The 20168-nt window shown below is 35.6% G+C and overlaps 1 protein-coding gene, 1 long non-coding RNA gene and 1 pseudogene across 3 annotated transcripts; 1 reads left to right on the top strand and 2 right to left on the bottom strand.

Moving 5' to 3' along the window:
• Positions 1-1150: 1150 nt before the first annotated feature.
• Positions 1151-4271, bottom strand: LOC146935761 (uncharacterized). The gene is made up of 6 exons (XR_015030352.1): positions 4124-4271; positions 3572-3634; positions 3372-3472; positions 2597-2659; positions 2137-2265; positions 1151-1329 (listed from the first exon to the last, which is right to left on the bottom strand). It is a non-coding gene; the product is annotated as an uncharacterized LOC146935761 (long non-coding RNA).
• Positions 4272-4530: 259 nt separating this feature from the next.
• Positions 4531-8239, bottom strand: LOC146935760 (putative disease resistance RPP13-like protein 1; annotated as a pseudogene). Its single transcript, XR_015030348.1, has one exon. The product of XR_015030348.1 is annotated as a putative disease resistance RPP13-like protein 1 (transcript).
• Positions 8240-17857: 9618 nt separating this feature from the next.
• On the top strand, positions 17858-19564 carry LOC146935759 (uncharacterized). Its single transcript, XM_085749093.1, has 5 exons — positions 17858-18069; positions 18173-18239; positions 18332-18821; positions 18972-19036; positions 19142-19564. Exons 1-5 carry the CDS (start codon positions 17858-17860, stop codon positions 19562-19564), a joined length of 1257 nt encoding a protein of 418 aa, XP_085605219.1.
• Positions 19565-20168: the final 604 nt, after the last annotated feature.

The following is a 20168-nucleotide window of genomic DNA, read 5'->3' as shown; positions in this document are numbered from 1 at the left end:
AAACTCATATTATCTTTACAGATCAACCAAAGGATTCAGACTTCAATAAAAATGGAACTATATTAATATATTGTTATTAATTAAACTCACCATCTTTACAGATCAAGCAAAGGATTTAAATTTCAATGTATTTCTTAGATCAAAGAAAAAATGGTTCTGCAATGTCTGTGTAACAGAACTGGATAGATGGCTGCTAATCATACTCAACTAAACTTTTGCTTAAAATAAATGAGGTTTGGAGTTAGCACGAACTCACTAGAAACAATCTTGTTTAAAACACTTTCTCACAAGTTGAGAGGGCTGTTTCTGACACAAAACCCTCCATTACTTACTTTGTTTGTTTGTAAGAAGAAGAAGAGTAGCTTCTTCAAAAATCACAACAGTGATAACTGTTGTGAGAGAAAAGACAAACGCGTAGCAAGTGGTACTGCTGGTAGGTGGGCTATCAATGTTCCTAGAACAGTGATAAGATAAGCCTAAAATTCATTGGTTGATCTCAACTGTCCAGTATAAATAAATGATGAGGTTGGTAAAAACAATATTTAATATCAAATTAATGGCTGAGATACAAGTTCAACTGTGTGTAATATTTAAAAGTAGTTGATCCAGAAATCAACGTATATTGTGTTTTTCTAACTAGCTCAACTGATAAAAAATAACAAAATAACAATTTTGATCCTTTATCTTAAAATATATAAAAAAAAAAAAAAAAAGTCCATTACTTGCTTTGTTTGTAACAAGAACGGTGTCATTTAGCAAACACAAATGATAGTTTTCATGTATCATACACAAATGCAACATCGACCGTTAATTTGTAATTTCAATGGTCATGATTTTAGAAGAATAACTTCTTGTAAGAAGTATGAGATTGTGTTTCATTCCCATGATGATGATTCAGTTCATTTTTGGGATTGTCTCTCATTCTCAAAATATATTTATACTAGATGGAGACTCGCGCGATGCACGGCTGTAAAATAGTTAAATCGTAAATGTTCAAAAGATGAGATGTTCATATTATCTTCAAATATTATCTGAAGAGTGAAGATAGTTAAGGAAATATTAGAATTCTTATTTATATAAATGTTGGAATTCTAAATTTAGCTTTTAACAATGAATAAGTCATTTTATTTCAAAAGTGTTCCAATCCCAATTTAGCTTTTAACGATGAATAAATCATTTTATTTTAAAAGTTTTCCAATCTCAATTTAGTTGTTGAAAACATATTCGTTTACAAATGTATATAAGATCTATCTATGAATATGTGAAATAAAGGATGACATGCTCTGGCGGCCACCGTCAAGGATCTCTCCACGAAAGCCTGGATATTCCCTGAACATCATTAAGATTTGTGGAGGAAACTATGAATTAGAGGAAAATAAAACAGATTACATTCTAAATTACTAGAACTTGATAAAAGCCTAACTAACTACCAACAAGAAAAACTACCACATGTCAAGCCTAGCCAACTGCATCCATCATAATAGGAACAAGTAATTTTGCATACACTAAAATAACGATATAATCGAAATGATGTGATGCTTTTCATAGTTAAGAATTAAGGACATACGTGTAAAATATGAGCAAAAAAGAGACTGTACATACACTTTATAAAACCTGTTTTCGAAGTTACTTTTTGCGATGCCATGGAGAGAGCATAAAGAGAAAATCTCAAGGAAGATACTACTTTTTGAAGTATAATGGAGTCATCTATTGTATGAAGTTTAAAACAGTTATCACAAGCATATGTTTGATTTTGGTCCAGTCAGTGTTGTTAATATAGCGGCTGTAGTGGCGCTAAAGTGCTATTGCATAGATAAGATTGTAAAAAAGGGGTTATAGCAGCCCTATAGCACTGATGCATAGCTAAAATTGAGCAAATAACTTATTTTCCGCGATTTGCAATTGACAACACTTGACCCAATTACATGCAGTTCGTGAATCTGCCGCTTTAGCAAGTAAGAAACAACAACCATAGATAAGAAACTAATAATGTTATCAAGGCGGGCAAGCTACTGTGAAGTGTCGGGCAAGCTATTTTCTTGTAACAGACTCAAGCTGATAAATAGAGTAAACATATTAACACCATATAAGAAAACAATTATTCATGTGACAAAATGGGCCAAATATAATACTCACAAATAACTTTGATGGTAGGAATAGAGCAACATCTTTTCAAAGATCCTTCCCAACGCAGGACATGCCAAAATCACATATACTTTCACCAAACAGAGGACTTCTATCTCTTTTTCTGAATCCTGCAAAAAACTAGAAGACGTATTAGTAAATAATAGCAATATATTAAACTAAAGCATAGGAATACTCGAGAAGAAAAAATTAATGAACTAAGGGAGGGAGAAAAATGTGATGACAGTTGTAGTGTAAGGAAAGACTCAGACAAGCATTGATTCGCAAAGAATGCATTATCTCATTTCACCAAGACTGTGATTGAAATTGAACTGTTCTATCAATCACTTCATGACAATGGAACATTAACTTTTGCAATATTTGCAAAAAAAACTTGGAAAGAAAGATGAGCATTGGACCATGCACATAGTAAAAGGAATAATTTTAAACCCAATCAAAGAGAAGTTTATACCTCAGATGCCACTGTTGCCATCTTGGTGCAAGCCATCAATCACGCTTGAAGTCATTGGCAGATCTGCAAACAGAACCAAATAATTCAAAAACAGAGATTAAGCCACCAAATCTGGTTGATCAAAGGGTAAACAACTTAACATGATAGTCTCAAAACTCAAAACATAATCAAGGAACAAATAACTTCCTTAGGCATCATAATCCCAGCTGGGAAATGAATAAATAAATAAACAAGTAAGCAAATAAGCATATGTTTTCATATCCTATCAATATGAGGTGTTTGGAATGCACACACACACACAAAATATAATAAGAAAAACATGACCAACAAAGGTTGGATGCTGTGGGGAATTGCAAAATCTTAGAGTGATGATTACAGTAGGACAAACACAAGTAGTATAATCTGGGTTATCCTAAATTATTAGAACATACTGCATCAGAATTTTCTAAAAAAGCACAGGGAGTACACATGATAAAAGCCTAATTAACTAACAACCAACGTGTCAGGCAAGCTATTTTATTATAATAGACTCAAGATCCTTCCCAACATAGGATATGCCAAAATCACATATACTTTCACAAAACAGAGGATTTGTACCTCATTTTCTGAATCCTCTAATAAAAACTAGAAGACAGACTAGTAAATAATAGCAATCAATAAAACTTACGGCTAACGCATAAGAAAACTCATGAACAACAGCATGTAAAACTAAATGAACTAAGGGAGGGGGAAAAATGGCATAACTGTTGTAGTGTAGGGAAGGGAAGAATGGTACCTCTAGGCTTCAAAACAAGTCCCTTGCAGAAAGGACTCAGACAAGCATGGATTCACAAAGAATATAATATCTCCATTCACTTGCCCAGCAAGACACTAACACTGAGAATAACAAAAAAGCTTTGAAGGAAAGATAAGCATTGGACCATGCACGTAGTAATAGGAATTTTGTTAAAAACCAATTAAAGAGGAAATTTATACCTGAGATACCTCTACTGCAATCTTGGTAAAAGCCATCAATCACACTTGAAGCCTTTGGTAAATCTGCAAACGAAACAATTTAGGAACAGATAACTTCCTTAAGCATCATAACCGCAACTGGGAAATAAATAAATAAAAAAATAAATAAAGCATTTGTCTTCATATCCTATCAATATGAGGTGGTGGTGGAAAAAACATAATGGCTTCACACAAAATAAAGATTTATAGAAAGTCAACAAGTGGTGAACTGCAAAATCTAGGTTATCCTAAATTGTTAATATGATGCAATTCAGACATTTATAAGTATTTCTCATATATCTGTAGAAAAAAAAAGTTTGATAAAAGAAGCAACAACTTTATCTGTCATATTACATGAGAATGAAAGGTAGAAGGCTAATCACCTTAAAGAACTTTTCTCAATTAGGAAAGAGTTCTAATTGACAAACATGAGGAATTTGAACCATGTTACAAGAGTTTGATACAAATAAACAATCAAAGCATTAAAACCAACTCATTAAAATATATATGAAATCATATAGCCAAAATGATTACCGAACATATTTGCGGTCAGTTGTTTCTCCTTTTCATTTGTTCCTGATTAGTAAATCATTTTCTGGACTTGGAATAAGGTTGTACACATGAATTTTGCTTCTCACAACAGCAAGATTGGACAAAAGCAGGGGTCCCACAAAATATAATTCTATGATAAAAAAAAAAAAAAAAAAAAAAAAAAGAGTTAGCGTTAGTGCTATAATATGGTATTTTGATGTTATTATTGAAATTAACAACTTACTATTTGGCTTTTTCTGAAGGTGCACAAATAGGGTACAACATGTCAAGCCAGGCCAACTGCATGCATCGACCGTATCACACTTTTGCAAAGCAAAATACTTGCTTGGTATATAAGAAGAACATAATTCTAAAAGTGGAAATAACCACCATAACTCTCAAAATCATGGTCAAACTCATGTGACAATTCATCATCAATAATTATGGCAGGTATGTGAGCAATTTTACGCCACTCTTTCCCTCGCTTCCTCCGCAAACTTGCTTTGAGCAATGGGCAACGAGTCATATTTAGTACCGAAAGAGAGGAAGGCAGCCCTTTTTTTGGCAACGACTTGAGTTTGGGAGCGTTAACAATCTCAAGGTTTTGGAGAGAAGTCAAATGTTGAAGCCACACCCCATCAATGCTTGTATTATTAAGACCACTGATGCATAGTGTAACAAGCGATGCAGGTAGCAGTGGCACCATCAGGGTGTTCACCGTAGCATTGCCATTAATTCGCAACACTGAAAGACAAGTGAGATGTTCCCAAGTTGGCTCGGTATTCCACCAAATACCTCCGACAGAGCCAACAGTCAGCTGCCGTAAACTGATTGGCAAATCATCTACGACAAAAGATTGAAGATTAGGCAGGTCATCAATTTCCATTTCTTGAAGGTCGGTTAGAGTGTTCATTGCTTCTGGTAGTGACTGAAGCTTCTGACACTTCCACACAACAAAGTGAATGAGGTTTGGAGTGTGCAATCCGCCTGGGGGAAATGATTCCAGTTCATTACAATCCCATATTTTGATGCTTCTAAGAAATGAGAGAGTCTTTTGCGACGACCCGTCTTCTGCAATTAATATCGATTTCAGATTTTTACAACCCTCGATAAACAAACTCTTGAGGACAGGGAGAGCGCCCAAGGTAAATGATATCATTGAATTACAGCTATAAGATATTTTCAATTCTTCAAGTGATGTGCAATGGTGCAAGTATTCATGAGGAAGGAACTCTAGATTCTCACAGTTACTGATTATAAGAGACTTCAAGGTTCTCGGTAGACTGACTGTTGGCAAAGACATGGGAGATGGAAAGACGTCTATAGTCAACTGTTGAAGAGAATTTAGAGGGAACACTGTTTGCCCGAACACATGATCTGATGATGGCATTGATTGCACCAATAGAGGACATTCTCTTAACTCAAGTTCAGCTAAGGAAAGAAATTTGGTAGGTATGTTACCTACTCTCAGTTTCGGGCACTTACTAAGTGACAAAGTTTTTAGACTAGGAAACTCCGTAGCTGTACTTCCAATCAAGCTCCATTCCTCCCACTCTTGCATATTCTCAAAGTGTAGAGTCTCCAAGGAGGGAAATGGTTGAAATGAAGGAGAACCATCACTTCCATAGAACTCAGTACCAATTGTCTCTACTGATTGCATCCCTTCAATAATGAGTTTTTTCAGATTACCCAATTGTCCAAGGGGTGGAAGCCATAAACAATCATCGCAATTCGAGATCTTTAAATACATCAGGTTGGTAAATGAAAAATCACCCAACCAATTTGGAAAGCTGATTCCACCGTAGCCTTTTATGGTGAGACTTTTCAAATTTATTGAGGGTAGCAAATGTTCAAGTACAACACTTTGAATTGGTGAATCTGGAAAAGTACTACCACAATCCCATTCTAAAGCTAACTCTTCTATTCGTTCTTTCAACTTAATCTTGGCTTGATCTGCTTCAAAGGGGTCATTAACATTTTGTAGCTGTGAAATTGAAAGTTTTCCATGTAGGTTGGGAAATTTTCCCAGCTCCGCTAGCTTCAATCCATCATTCTGCTTGCTGACAACAAAGTCCGACAAAGTATGGAGATTTTCTAGTTTAGCTATTTGTACGGGCATCTCCCTCAATGCAGTGTCACTAACGTCAAGGTGACGGAGATTAACCAATTTCGCCAAGTCCTCCGGCAATTCAATGAGCCTCCTACAACCAGCCAACAACAAGAACTGCAGATTGTAAAGCTTGCATGTTGCAGGAGGCAGCCTTTCAATCATAGTGTGGGAAAGATTTAAGTACTGCAGGTATAACATATTTTCAATAGAGTTGGGAACCTCGGTGATACTCCTGTAGTTTGACAAAGACAACACGCGTAGTTGTTTCATTGTTGGCAGCAAGTTATGTACTACCTTGTTCGATAGCAAACAACGAGGTAATTGTTCTTGTAATGGTAATGCTACAAAGGATCGTAGACCTTTTACTCCATACAATTTATCAAATTTATTAAATGAGTCATATAGCCCTCTATTGTATGATAAATTATGTATGTTTTGTTCGTCCAACCTGGTACAATATGAAGATGAAACCATTGTAGCAAAATCATGGAAGAGGCTATGCATTTCAAAGTTTGCTTCCTCATTGCCTACAGATTGTCGATGTATCAACGATTTTGACACTAGTTCATCAAAGAATCGTTCTCCGACTTTTTCCTGATCTTTGTAAGATTTTACCAACCCTTCGGCAATCCACAATTGAACTACCACATTTTTTTCTAAGCTGGATTTCTTTGGAAAAGTTGAACAATATTCAAAGCACGGTTTTAAAGGATCCGGAAGATCATGGTAGTTCAATTGTAGAACAGGTAGCACTTGATTATGTACCAATTCCCAAATGTCACGTGTTAGCACATTCTGCCAGTTATTTGGGGACAATTTGGTGCGAAGAAAATTCCCAAGTGCTACTGCAGCTAATGGTAATCCATCACATTTTTTTGCAATTTTCCTTCCTATTTCTTCTAGATTGGATTGTTGCTGGTTGTTACATTCTCCAAATGCATGTCTGGAAACTATAGACCAGCAATCTTCACTTTCCAGAGGTCTCAAATAGTGGACATAGAAAAAGCTTTCCATGGATTTCGGAACTCTTTCATCTCGTGTTGTGATGATGATCGTTCTTCTTGTTTTCTCAGCATTTAAGATATCCATCAGTAATGTCCAATTGATAGACCTTGCATCGCACACGTCATCCAATACTAACAAAAAATGCGGGTAAACGGCATTCAAGTTATCACCACTAACTGTTTGTGAAGGAAGAGATTCGAGAATGTTTTCCAAAACCCATAAAGTGTAATTATGTTTTGACTCCCTGAAACCATAATAATCAAGTTTTGGCATAACCCTGAATTTCTCCTTAACTTGGGGATCATTGTAAAGGACTCTTGCAAGGGCAGTTTTACCAATCCCTGTCATACCGACAATGGAAATAACCCTTAGTTTACTATCATCACCATCACTAGACAATAAAAGATGTTTAAGTTTCTTTATATCAGTGTCTCTTCCATATATACAAGATTTATTAACCACAGCAGAAGTTGTTGAGGTTTCAAGCCAAACACTGCTGGAATTGGGAACACGTACACATCCTGAACTCAAGCCTTTTAATTCTTTAATTAAATTAATGACCATGGGTTCCAAACGAGAAGAAAGATCTTTCAGAACCTGAGAAGTAGGAGTTAGTGTTTCAGACTCTGCATCCTTTTTGCAGCGCAACGCATACTTTATATCACCAAACAGGAAGTTAACATCGACGACAACATTTTTCAACCAATTCAACCATGCATGTACGCTAACAGCATCATCATTAGGTACAACTTCAAAATTGAGCAGTTCTGTCTGGAGCTTTTCCAAGAGTGGAACGTCAAGCTTTGTCTTCCTGTAGGTGTCCATGAACTCACTTGAAACAATCTCCTTTAACATCACTTTCACACAAGTTGAGAGGGCTGTTTCCGACACAAAACTCTTCATTACTTGCTTTGTTTGTTTGTTTGTTTGTAAGAAGAAGAAGAAGAATAGTATCTTGAGAGAAATCACAAGCAACAAGATGAAAGTGTATGTGTAACAAGAGAAACTGTGCTCCTCTCTCTTTGATGAATGAATGATTAAAGTGTAAAAGAAAAAGACAGACGCGTAGTGGGCTATCAGTGCTATGACTCAGCATAGAATGAATGTTTCCGACAAATTTCTTCCCAACATACTCACTTTAGTTTAATTAATGTTGTCATGTCAGATAGAATATCAAAAGAATACATAAAAGCAAAGTGGACGTTGTTCACTTTCAGATAAAGAATCTTACAAGAGCGTTCCACTTTGTTTTTTTTTTTTTTTTTTTTTGAGAGGACGTTCCACTTTGTTTGTAGGAACCAGCATCGAGGCTTTCTAATTTTCTAGTATAATGATAGATAAAAGTTTAGGTGGGTTCGGCTCCTGTAACCACCAGGGTCAGGGCAGGCCTCAGGGCTCAGAGGAATCTCTTCCCAAGAGCGCTTATAAGAGCGTTCCACTTTGTTTTTTTTTTTTTTTTTTTTTGAGAGGACGTTCCACTTTGTTTGTAGGAACCAGCATCGAGGCTTTCTAATTTTCTAGTATAATGATAGATAAAAGTTTAGGTGGGTTCGGCTCCTGTAACCACCAGGGTCAGGGCAGGCCTCAGGGCTCAGAGGAATCTCTTCCCAAGAGCGCTTATAGAGGTACTTACAGATCACCCACCAATCCCATCCTCACATCGGCAGCGGGAGTCGAACACACAACCTTCTGCAAGGAAGTGGCCCGCTCCTTTTGCCAACTGAGCCAATGTGGATTAGCTTCTAATTTTCTAGTATGAGTAAATATTATGACATGATAAGATAAAATTTTAACGAGGGTCTGATAAAACAGATCACCCACCAATCCCATCCTCACATCGGCAGCGGGAGACGAACACACAACCTTCTGCAAGGAAGTGGCCCGCTCCTTTTGCCAACTGAGCCAATGTGGATTAGCTTCTAATTTTCTAGTATGAGTAAATATTATGACATGATAAGATAAAACTTTAACGAGGGTCTGATAAAAAATTACAATAATAACCTAGATAATGTCGTGACATTTTGGCAAGGTGGATGAAGTCAATGCTTTATATATGCCGGGTAAGCTCATATATATAGAAGGTTTTCCTAACAAATGCTCTAAGGACCTTGTTTAAGGTGGAAGGAGTCAACCCATTAGAGAGACCTGCTTTTAATTTGTTCATCTCGCCCAAGTGTTGAGCATTGGTCAAATCGCTTGTTTGCGACAATTTAACTTGGCCTTGAGGTCAACCTAGCTTGCATAGGACGGTACTTATATGTAATATTATTGCGATACATTAATTGGAGTAAACATAAATAAATATTATTTAATCATCCTGCGGGCCAGCCCGACTTATCCCGCCACAACCCACTCTTTTAGCGGACTAAACGGGGCGGGTCAACTATAGGGGGTGGGCTCAAAACCTCATTCTAGCCCGCCTAAAATGGCGGGTTAGATGGGACGGTCCGGCGGATCGAACCCGTATTTTAGACTCGACCAATTTTCTCAACGAAATACATGTATTTATTACTCTCTCCATCCCTAATTACAGGTCTTTTTTAAAAGAAAAAAACAAAGGCCTTAAATATATGCCCCTATACAAAATTACTAGTTGAATTATATATTTTTTTCTTAATTATACCCCAGATTAATAATATTTACTAGTTGAATTATATATTTTTTTCTTAATTATACCCCAGATTAATAATATCAATTTGTCTTGGAGTATGAAAAGTCAAACTAAATACACATACAAACAAATGACAATTTAGTAAAATTAACATACAAACTAGACACATTAATTATACTATCAACTTTTCTTAATATGTGTGAAATTAGTCAAAGGGACTTATAATAAGGGACGAAAGGAGTAACAAGCAAGAGTGAAACATCAAGTTTGATGGTCCAGAAGTTGTCCACAACAGTAGAGTGAAAACAAGCGTGTCTAACAACACCTTCATAGAGTTTGAGAGTGAGATGAGTTCTTCTCTCACAACAGTAGCCTCCATCAGTTGCTTAGTTTGTAAGAAGAACGAGAAGAAGAAGATTAGCATCTTTAGGAAGAAATCACAACCAACAAATCACAACCAATAATTATTCATTCAAAACAAAGTGGTTCAAGAGGAAGGCAACCACTACGAGCTTTAAGGGAGGAGTATCTCTCCTCAACCTTAGTCTCTAGGATATGTTTTATTCTTTTGTAATTTTGTATTTCGTTACTATGAGTAATTAAACCTTAATTAGGTAGGATTCTAAAATGAATCTCTATTTGTTTGTTGGATCTTTTTAATTTAATTCTTGTATTCAAATATATAATAATTTCTATTTAATTTTCTCGTGCAAAAATCTTGATGCTTTATTAACCTAACGAGTGTGACATGCCTAGGGCTGAAGTTTGAACATAGAAATATAGTAAACACTTTTTTTCAACGTTGTATATTAATTTTATTCTTCTCCCAAGGTAGAAGAGATTGAACTGTCTGTTTGTAGAACTACTAAGGTAAGAAAGAATATGTTATGAACTTCTAAGATTCATATACAAAGTTGGATCATTTAGATGACAATTTAGAAATCTCAATTCTTTTATGTTTTAATTATCTCTGAGAGAGTAAGTCATCGCTTTACTCTTCCATACGTTGGGGCCTACTGACATGTTCTGGACCGGTCACAAGGCCAACCACACGTCGACATGTGTGTGCACCGTGCCACATAGGAGTGCACCCTTGCGTGAGGATCGCCATACACGTGTCCTTCTCCGCTCCTAATCATACGCCGCATAACCCGAAGACGGTTATGGCCAACGCACACCTATATAAGGGTGAACTTGTTTCACCCTCAAGGTACATATCACTTTTCAGAACACTTCTTACACACACTTTCTCAGTTCCATTGCTGACTTGAGCGTCGGAGTGCTAACGTGTCAGCAGAATAGTATGTACAACGTTGAAGATTGTGTTGTCAGTCCCTTAAAAGTCAACAAAGTGTATTTTTTAATTTAAACTTTATTTTTTGGTTTCCTTAACCAGTGTCTCAGGAGCACCGGTTAACATGACCCTAATAATAATAAGGGTGAATAGTGTTTTTCACCCCTGTAATATAGGCCATTTCCGGTTTTCACCCTTATGAAATTTTTCGTCCGGTTTGCACCCTTGTAAAATTTTTTTTTTCCGGAAAACACCCCTCCCCCCTCCAGCTCACCAAAATCGCTGACGTGGCGCTGACTTGGCTTTTTTTTTTTATTTTTTTGCTTGCCACATCAGATATTATTATTAAAAAATTAAAAAAATAATAAAAAATTATTTAAAAATAAAAAAATTATTTAAAAAATTTGAAAATTAATTTTTGAAAAAAAAATTGTAATTTTTTTTTGAAAAAAATTCTTAAATTTTTTTTATTACCAAAATTTTTACGATTTTTTTATTCCGGAATTTTTATTTTCAAAATTTTAAAAATTAGAAAAAACAGAAAATATAATCACATTTTTTCGAAATTAAAAATATTTTAAAAAATCTGGAATTTAAATTTCGAAATACAAAAAAGGCAAATTTTCAAAAAAAAATTCTTTGTATAAAAAAAAACCAACTTTTTCCAATATTTTATAAAAATTATGGAGTAAAATTTTCGAAAAAAAATTGAATTTATCCTAAATTTTTTCCAGAAATTTATTTTTGAAAAAAAAATTTGAATTTAAAAAATTATAAAAAAGGCAAATGATTTTACGAAAAAAAATTTCCGAAAAATTTTTCTGAGAAAAAAGATTTTATTTTTAGAAATTAAAAAGATTTTAACGATATTTTTATTACCAAAATTTTTATTTTTTGTATTAAAAAAAACAAAGTTTTTAATTTCGAAAGAAAAATATGAACTTTTTCGAATCATTAGCCCCAAAATGGATTTTCGTTAGAATCTTTAGCCGAAATCGAAAAATCTTCATAATTTCGAAAAAAAAATTCTATTTCAGATTCGAAAAATTCCAGATTTTTAAAAAAGTTTTGGCTTTTCGAAAAAAAGTTCCAGATTTTTCTCAGGATCTCGAGGCACAACTCCTACTCACTAAGGCTTTGAATGAGCAAGACTCCCTTTGGAAGGAAAAGGCTAGAAATCAAAATTTTATTCATGGTGACCGCAATACTTCTTACTTCCACCGAGTGACGAAGGTGCGTGCTGTTTCTAAAAATTTAACCATGCTTCAGGATGGCGATAATATTCTTTCTGAACCTGATGATATTGAGGGGCATGTTTTATCTTATTTTCAATCTATATTCAGTGTTAGTAATAATTGTGCTTCTAATGATATGGTGGAGCGGCTTATTCCCAATATGATTACCGCTGCCGAGAATGAGATTTTGTGTCGTGTTCCCTTGAGCTCGGAGGTAAAGGCTGCAGTGTTTGATCTTAACGGTGACGGTGCTCCTGGTCCGGATGGGTTTGGTGGTCATTTTTATCAAACCTTCTGGGATATTGTTGCTTTGGATGTGGTAAATTCGGTCCAGGAATTTTTTCTAACCGGCTCTTTGGCTACAAACGTTAATTCCAACCTTATTGTGCTGGTGCCCAAGTCTTCCGGTGCAAAGGCTATGGGTGACTTCCGCCCCATAGCTCTTGCAAACTTTCAGTTTAAAATCATCACTAAAATTCTTGCTGACAGGCTTGCTTTGATTGCCATGCGGATTGTGTCAGTTGAGCAACGCGGGTTTATAAAAGAGCGTAACATTGCAGATTGTGTCATTTTGGCATCCGAGGCTGTTAATGGCATAGACAGAAAACAGGTCGGTGGTAATATTGCACTGAAAGTGGATATATCAAAAGCTTTTGATACGTTAGATTGGGATTTTTTGATTGCCGTCCTCATGCAATTTGGTTTTTCTTTGGTTTTTACTCAATGGATTCGGACCACCACTCTGCCCGGCTCTCTATTCTGGTGAATGCAAAAGTGGTGGGTTTTTTCTCTTGCTCTCGGGGGGTTCGACAAGGGGACCCCTTGTCTCCCCTTCTTTTTTGTTTAGCTGAGGAAGTGCTCAGCCGTGCTATTTCGGCTGCTCATGATGAGGGTCGTCTTTCTCCAATGGTTTATGCTCGGGGGATTGCTTTTCCTACTCATATTTTGTATGCCGATGATATAATGATTTTCTGTTCAGGCACAAAGAGGAATATTAGATGTTTGTTGAATATTTTCCTTGAGTACTCCACTGTGTCGGGACAGCTTGTTAACCGTAACAAGAGCAGATTTTATACCGGTGCTATGACAAATTCACGGGTTCAAATGCTTGCTGCCATGCTTGGTTTTTGCGCAGGTTCCATTCCCTTTACCTACCTCGGATGTCCTATTTTTAAAGGGAAGCCGAAAGCCTCGCAGTTTCTCTCCATTATTGACAAAATAAAGGCTAAACTTGCAACTTGGAAAGGTACTACTCTCTATCATGGGGCGTATTCAGTTGGTTAAATCTATTATACATGGTATGCTGGTGTACTCTTTCAATGTTTACATGTGGCCGCGCCGGTTGTTGTGTTCTTTGGATTCCTGGATTAAGAATTTTATATGGAGTGGGGATATTCACTCTAGGAAGATTTGCACTGTCTCGTGGAAGATTATGTGTCGCCCTTGGGAGGCTGGCGGTCTTGACATTAAATCAACTCGCATGATTAATGATTCATTAATGTTAAAGTTGGCTTGGGAGCTTGCCTCACGTGATTGTCAGTGGAGTGCGCTGCTGAAGTGCAAATATTTTTCAAATGGCCGGCCTTGCAAGCGGTATATGAAGTCCTCTATTTGGGCTAGCATCAAAATGCACCTTTCTACGGTGTATTCTAATTCAATTTGGATTGTTGGTACTGGTGAGAATATTAATTTTTGGGTGGACAATTGGCTTGGTGAACCTCTCATTGATATGCTCCAAATTGATCCTGACTTAAACACTTGCTTCTCGGGACTGGTTGTTGACGTTATTCAGGATGGCCGGTGGAATCTTCCTGGTTCTTTGGTGCCTTTCGTGTCTCATCTTTTGGACTCAGTGGTGCTGCCAAGTGCTCCTCTCCCTGACATGTTGGCTTGGCAGCATTCCACGGATGGCACTTTGACTGCGAAACAGGCTAAGGTTTTTATGACTCCCGCTGCCCCGGTGCTTGTTTGGCCGAGCCTTATTTGGAAGCCTTGTATCCCTCCTTCTCATGCATTTATTTATTGGCGTTGTTTCCATGGTAAGATGCCCACAGACGAGAATCTTAAGACTAGAGGTTGTGTTATGGCATCAGTTTGTAATTTTTGCATGAACTCGGAAGAATCTTCTGATCATTTATTCCTTCGCTGCTCCTTTGCGTTGGCTTTATGGTCTTGGATCGGTGGTAAGTTACACTGTGGGATTAATCTTACTTCCATTGCATCTATCTTTGATTGTGTTCCTGCCCGTTGTTCTTCTCAAATAGCTGACATTTATGTGGCTGCGGTGACTCACACTTTGCACATTATATGGCTGTCACGCAACTCCCTCCGTTTTTCTTCGGATGTTGTCTCTCTCCATGCTGCTAAGGTGCGCTTACATGCTGCTATTTCTATGTCTGGTAATTTGTCTGTTGGACACAGTTTGCAATCGGATTTGCCCATCCTTGATGCTTTTAATATTGCCGCGCGCCATCGCAATTTCAAAGACATTATTGCGGTGGTTTGGAAGGCTCCCTCCCATCCTTGGCTGAAAGTTAACACAGATGGCTCGGTGGTTGGAAATAGTGCAGCTTGTGGGGGTATTTTTAGAGATCATTTAGGTTCTTTCCGAGGAGCTTTCACGTGTAATTTGGGTCCGGACACGGTGTTTTCTTCGGAGATTCAGGGGTATATTTTTGCTATGGAGTTTGCTGCCCATAATGGTTGGTATAATGTTTGGTTGGAGAGTGACTCTTCGAGTGGTCTGGCTGCTTTAAAAAACCACGCTTTGGTCCCGGTTATGCTTCGTAATCGTTGGCACAATGCTTGCCGACTAGGTGTTCAGGTGATTTCTTCCCATATTTACCGTGAGGGTAATGTTTGCGCAGATAGGTTGGCGAATATGGGACACTCAGTCCAGGGAGCGGTTTGGCTTTCCTCTCTTCCTCCTCTTTTAGGCTCTGATTTCTTTAGAGACAGATGTGGGCTTCCTAACTATAGGTTTCCGTAACCTAGCTTTTTACTGTTTTTGTTTTGCTGTTTCTTTTTATTTCGGAGGGTTTTGGCCTAGTCCCCCCTCTTTGTACATATTTTTTCCCCTTTGTTTAATAAAATTTTGAGGTTGACGGCAGACGATGGAGGTTTCCCGGGGTGCCAACCTAGTTGGGATGTCGGCGTTTCCTCTTGATGCTTGTTCAATCTCCCGATTCAGCTAAAAAAAAAAGAAAAAAAGTTCCAGATTCGAAAAGTTTTTAAAAAAAATTTCGTAAAATCATTTGCCTTTTTTATAATTTTTTAAATTCAAATTTTTTTTCGAAAATAAATTTCTGGAAAATTTTTTGGATAAATTCAATTTTTTTTTTTTGAAAATTTTATTCCATAATTTTTGTAAAATATTTTTCAAAATTAAAATATTGGAAAAATTTGATTTTTTTCGAAAATTTTATTCCATAATTTTCTGGAAATATTTTTCGAATTTTTTTTTTTTTATTTTAAAATTTTTGGATAAAATCTGAATATTTTTTGGAAAAAAAAATCATAAAAATTTTGATAATAAAAAAAAATTAAGAATTTTTTCAAAAATATTTCTGTAAAAAAATAAATTTACAATTTTTTTTTCAAAAATTAATTTTCAAATTTTTTAAATTATTTTTTTTATTTTTAAATTAATTTTTATTATTTTTTAAATATTTTAATAATAATTTCTGATGTGGCAAGCAAAAAATGAAAAAAAAAGCCAAGACAGCGCCACGTCAGCGCCACATAGGCGAATCTGCTGAGCTGGAGGGGGGAGGGGTGTTTTCCGGAAAAAAAAAATTTTACAAGGGTGCAAACCGGACGAAAAATTTCATAAGGGTGAAAACCGGAAATGACCTATATTACAGGGGTGAAAAACACTATTCACCCTAATAATAATAATAATAATGAAAAAGAACTGCTATAAGTAAAGGAACCACTAATAATAAAAAAAATAACTGTTATGATAAAAGGAACCATTAGGACGACTGTGGCTTTAAAAAAATGTTTTAGTCATGTATATCACTTTTGGAAGCAACAATATTTCAATAAAAATAGAAGTGACATAGTGGTTAAGGTTGTAAAGCATAAACATATGTACATGTTCGATCGATTCCTTGCAAACTCTTTTTTTCATAAAGATGATAATAATACTATTATTTTTTTTTAAACAAGACCCTTATTATTATTATTATTATTATTATTATTATTATTATTATTATTATTATTATTATTATTATTATTATGATCATCATCATCATCATCTTCTTTATTTTTTTTCTTGTCAAAAAAAAATAAAGATGATGATGATAATAATAATAATAATAATAATAATAATAATAATAATAATAATAAGGGAAATGCTAACTGGTGCCCTCAGGGCACTAGTTAAGAAAGCAAATATAGTAATTTAGCATTGGAACTTGTGCATTCAACTCCTCAAAAGTCTAAAAAGTGGCATTTTAAACTTCAAACTTGCTTTTTTTGGTTTCCTTAACCCTTGCCCTAAGGGCATTGGTTAGCATGACCCTAATAATAATAATAAGGGTCTTGTTTAAAAAAAATAATAATAAGAGTCTTGTTAAACACGCTAAATTAAGTAATTATTTAATAAAAATGTTAAAGTTCTCAATTTTTAATGTACTAATTATACAAACTTTCATAAAAGGTTACTATTTAAGTTCTTAAGTAACATTTCCCTAATAATTAAGATAAAGATAGGATAGGACAACAGGGTGACATGGGACGGATCCTCATTTTCTGATCATATACTGATTTGAGTATTATAGTGTCCGTATGTAAACCAGCCCCACTGTTCCAAGCATTTAACTTGCAACCGTTGCAACCGGCTCACGGACCTAGACGCCGTTCTCCTGATCTTGTATGATAAACATATATTTAATTTGAGTGTCTAGAAATTATTCTCCAACAAAAACCATAGGACAAAAGGGTGACAAAATATGTTGAAAGACAATGTAAAAGATATAGAGACACAGCTGCTAAATGAAGAAGAAGTAGAAACAAGCTAAGTTTCAGTAACTTGCAGCACAAGTTACTAGTTTACAAAGTAGTTAGAACATGTAACTAACTTGATGAGTTGTCAAATAGTTAGTTACTATCTAGTGTGAATGAGTACATGATAGCTTATGCTACAGCTTCACTTGTAATCACTATATAAGACTGTTGTAGCTTCTATTACAAGTTAATGAAAAATATCATTCACTTTTCGCATTTTTACTCTTTTTCTTTCTCACTTTAGACCAAAGTTCATCTTCTCAATATGGTATCATTGAGCCTTCAGATCTAAACACGCTTCTTCCACAAATTCTTCAAGCTTTTCAAGCTTCTCATCAATGGTACCTCTTCTACATCTGAAGATCCTACGGATCATTCTAGTCCCTATTTTGTTCATCCAAGTGATGGTCCTTCCTCGGTAACTGTTTCTCCAGTTCTTGATGGATCCAATTATCATTCTTGGGCTCGTTCCATGCGTAGAGCTTTGGGTGGGAAAATGAAATTTGAGTTCGTTGATGGATCTATTTCCCCAATTTTTGATAAATTTAATCCTCTTTTTCGTGCTTGGAATCAGTGTAATATGCTTGTTCACTCTTGGCTTGTGAACTCTATTTCTCCTTCAATAGCTCAATCCATCGTTTTTATGGAGAACGCATGTGATGTTTGGGTGGATTTGAAGGAACGGTTCGCACAAGGTGATTTGGTAAGAATCTCTGAATTGATGCAAGAAATTTACTCTTTGCAACAAGAATCTAAATTTGTTACAACTTTCTATTCTGAATTGAAGATTCTTTGGGAAGAATTGGAAATCTATATGCCTATACCAAACTGTACTTGTAGAGTACCTTGTTCTTGTGAGTTCATGTGAAATGCTAGATGTAATCACACTCTTCTTTATGCAATTCTCTTTCTCGCTGGTTTGAATGAAAGTTTTGTTATGGTGAAGTCACAAATTCTGTTAATGGATCCTCTTCCCTCCATGAACAAAATATTTTCTACGGTTTTGCAATATGAAAGACAAAGTAATGTTGCTCCTTTTGTTGAAGACTCTACTTTAATCAATGTTGTTGATTCAAAGAGGTTCAAAGGCAATAATTTTTCTGGAAAATCACCGTTTCAAGGATCAAATTCTCAAGGTGGCATACGTGTCTGCACCTTTTGTGGAAGGAACAACCACACTGTTGAAACATGCTACAAGAAGCATGGAGTTCCACCACACCTTCAGAGAAGCTATAATTCTGGCTCTGCTAATCATGTTGCAGAATCCTCACCATGTGTTGATAACAAGAGCGGTGCCCTAGCTATCACACATGAGCAGTATGAAAAGCTAATGACTCTTTTTCAAAGTTCATCTCTTAACCAAAGTTCAGGAAATGTGCATGCTTCCAATCAGGTTTCTTCTATGTCTGTTGGTCATTCACCATCAGATAAGCAAGGTACAAGTTTCAGCAATTCTTTAACAAATTAACATTTTAGTCATAACTCTTGGATCATAGATTCAGGAGCCATAGATCACATTTGTTGCAATATAAAGTGGTTTCATTCTTACAATGAAATCACTCCTATGTAAATAAAGTTACCTACAGGTCATATTACTATGGCCACATATTCAGGAACTGTCAAATTTCCACCCATTCTTATTCTTTACAATGTTCTATATGTTCCTGATTTTAATTTCAATTTGCTTTCTGTGTCAAAATTGAGTGATTCATTGAATTGTGTTGTCAGTTTTAATGGTTTTAAATGTTTGATTCAGGACAAGAAAACTATGAGGATGATTGGTTATGGTGATAAGAGAGAAGATTTGTACTACTTGAATCTCCCAAATAAGCTGGCTTGTTCTGCAAGCAAGACCATTCACTCCAATGTTCCTTTACCTGATAGTGCCCTTTGGCATTTTAGGCTTGGCCATCTTTCTTTTTATAGAATGAATTTGTTGAAATCTAATTTTCCTTTTGTTCATGTTGATTCTAAGACTACCTGTGATATATGCCATTTTGCTAAGCATAGAAAACTTCCCTTTCCTGACAGTGACAGTTGTAATAAGGCTGCAAAGCCCTTTGATCTAATACACTTTAACATTTGGGGTCCCATTTATGTTCCTTCTATTCATAAGCATGTTTATTTTTTAACTTCAGTTGATGACTATAGTAGATATACTTGGTTAACTCTAAAATAAGAGTGAAACCAGACAACATGTCATTAATTTCATAAATCTCATTGAAAATCAATTTAGTTGTAATGTGAAAATTGTCAGAAGTGACAATGGTCCTGAATTCACTATTTCTCAGTTTTATGCATCAAAAGGCATTTTACATCAAATCAGTTGTGTTGAAACTCCTCAACAAAATGCTAGAGTTGAGAGAAAACATCAACACATTTTGAATATCACTAGAGCTTTGCATTTTCAATCCCATTTACCTAAAACTTTTTGGTCATATGCTGCAGTTCATGCAGTTTTTATCATGAATAGAGTGCCTAGTTCTGTTTTACAAAATCAATCACCATATTTTTTGTTGCATAAAACACAACCTGATTTACATCAACTCAAAGTTTTTGGTTCATTAGCATCTGCATCTACTTTACAACCTCATAGAAGTAAACTAGCTTCTACAGCAAGAAAATGCATTTTTCTTGGTTACAAGAGTGGTATGAAAGGAGCTGTTCTTTTAGATATACATTCAAAAAAAAATTTGAATAGGTAGCAAAGACAACATTGAACATGACACATAAACAAAGACTCCTAACAAACACTTGCATTATCCACTTCATTCCATATCAAG

Source organism: Medicago sativa, chromosome 3 (genome assembly GCF_051527215.1).
Source record: "Medicago sativa cultivar Bolivia chromosome 3, Bolivia_mono, whole genome shotgun sequence".
Lineage (NCBI taxonomy): Eukaryota > Viridiplantae > Streptophyta > Magnoliopsida > Fabales > Fabaceae > Medicago > Medicago sativa.
The sequence above is the reverse complement of the archived record's forward strand: the minus strand, read 5'-3'. Positions and strand labels throughout refer to the sequence as shown.

What these genes read in the sequence shown, in the direction of transcription:
- LOC146935759 (XM_085749093.1), top strand. Translation starts at nt 17,858, where the DNA reads ATGCGTAGAGCTTTGGGTGGGAAAATGAAATTTGAGTTCGTTGATGGA. An exon ending in TGGGTGGATTTGAAGGAACG is followed by an intron (nt 18,070 to 18,172) that starts GTTCGCACAAGG and finishes TCTGAATTGAAG; the next exon opens with ATTCTTTGGGAAGAATTGGA. An exon ending in TTGTAGAGTACCTTGTTCTT is followed by an intron (nt 18,240 to 18,331) that starts GTGAGTTCATGT and finishes GTTATGGTGAAG; the next exon opens with TCACAAATTCTGTTAATGGA.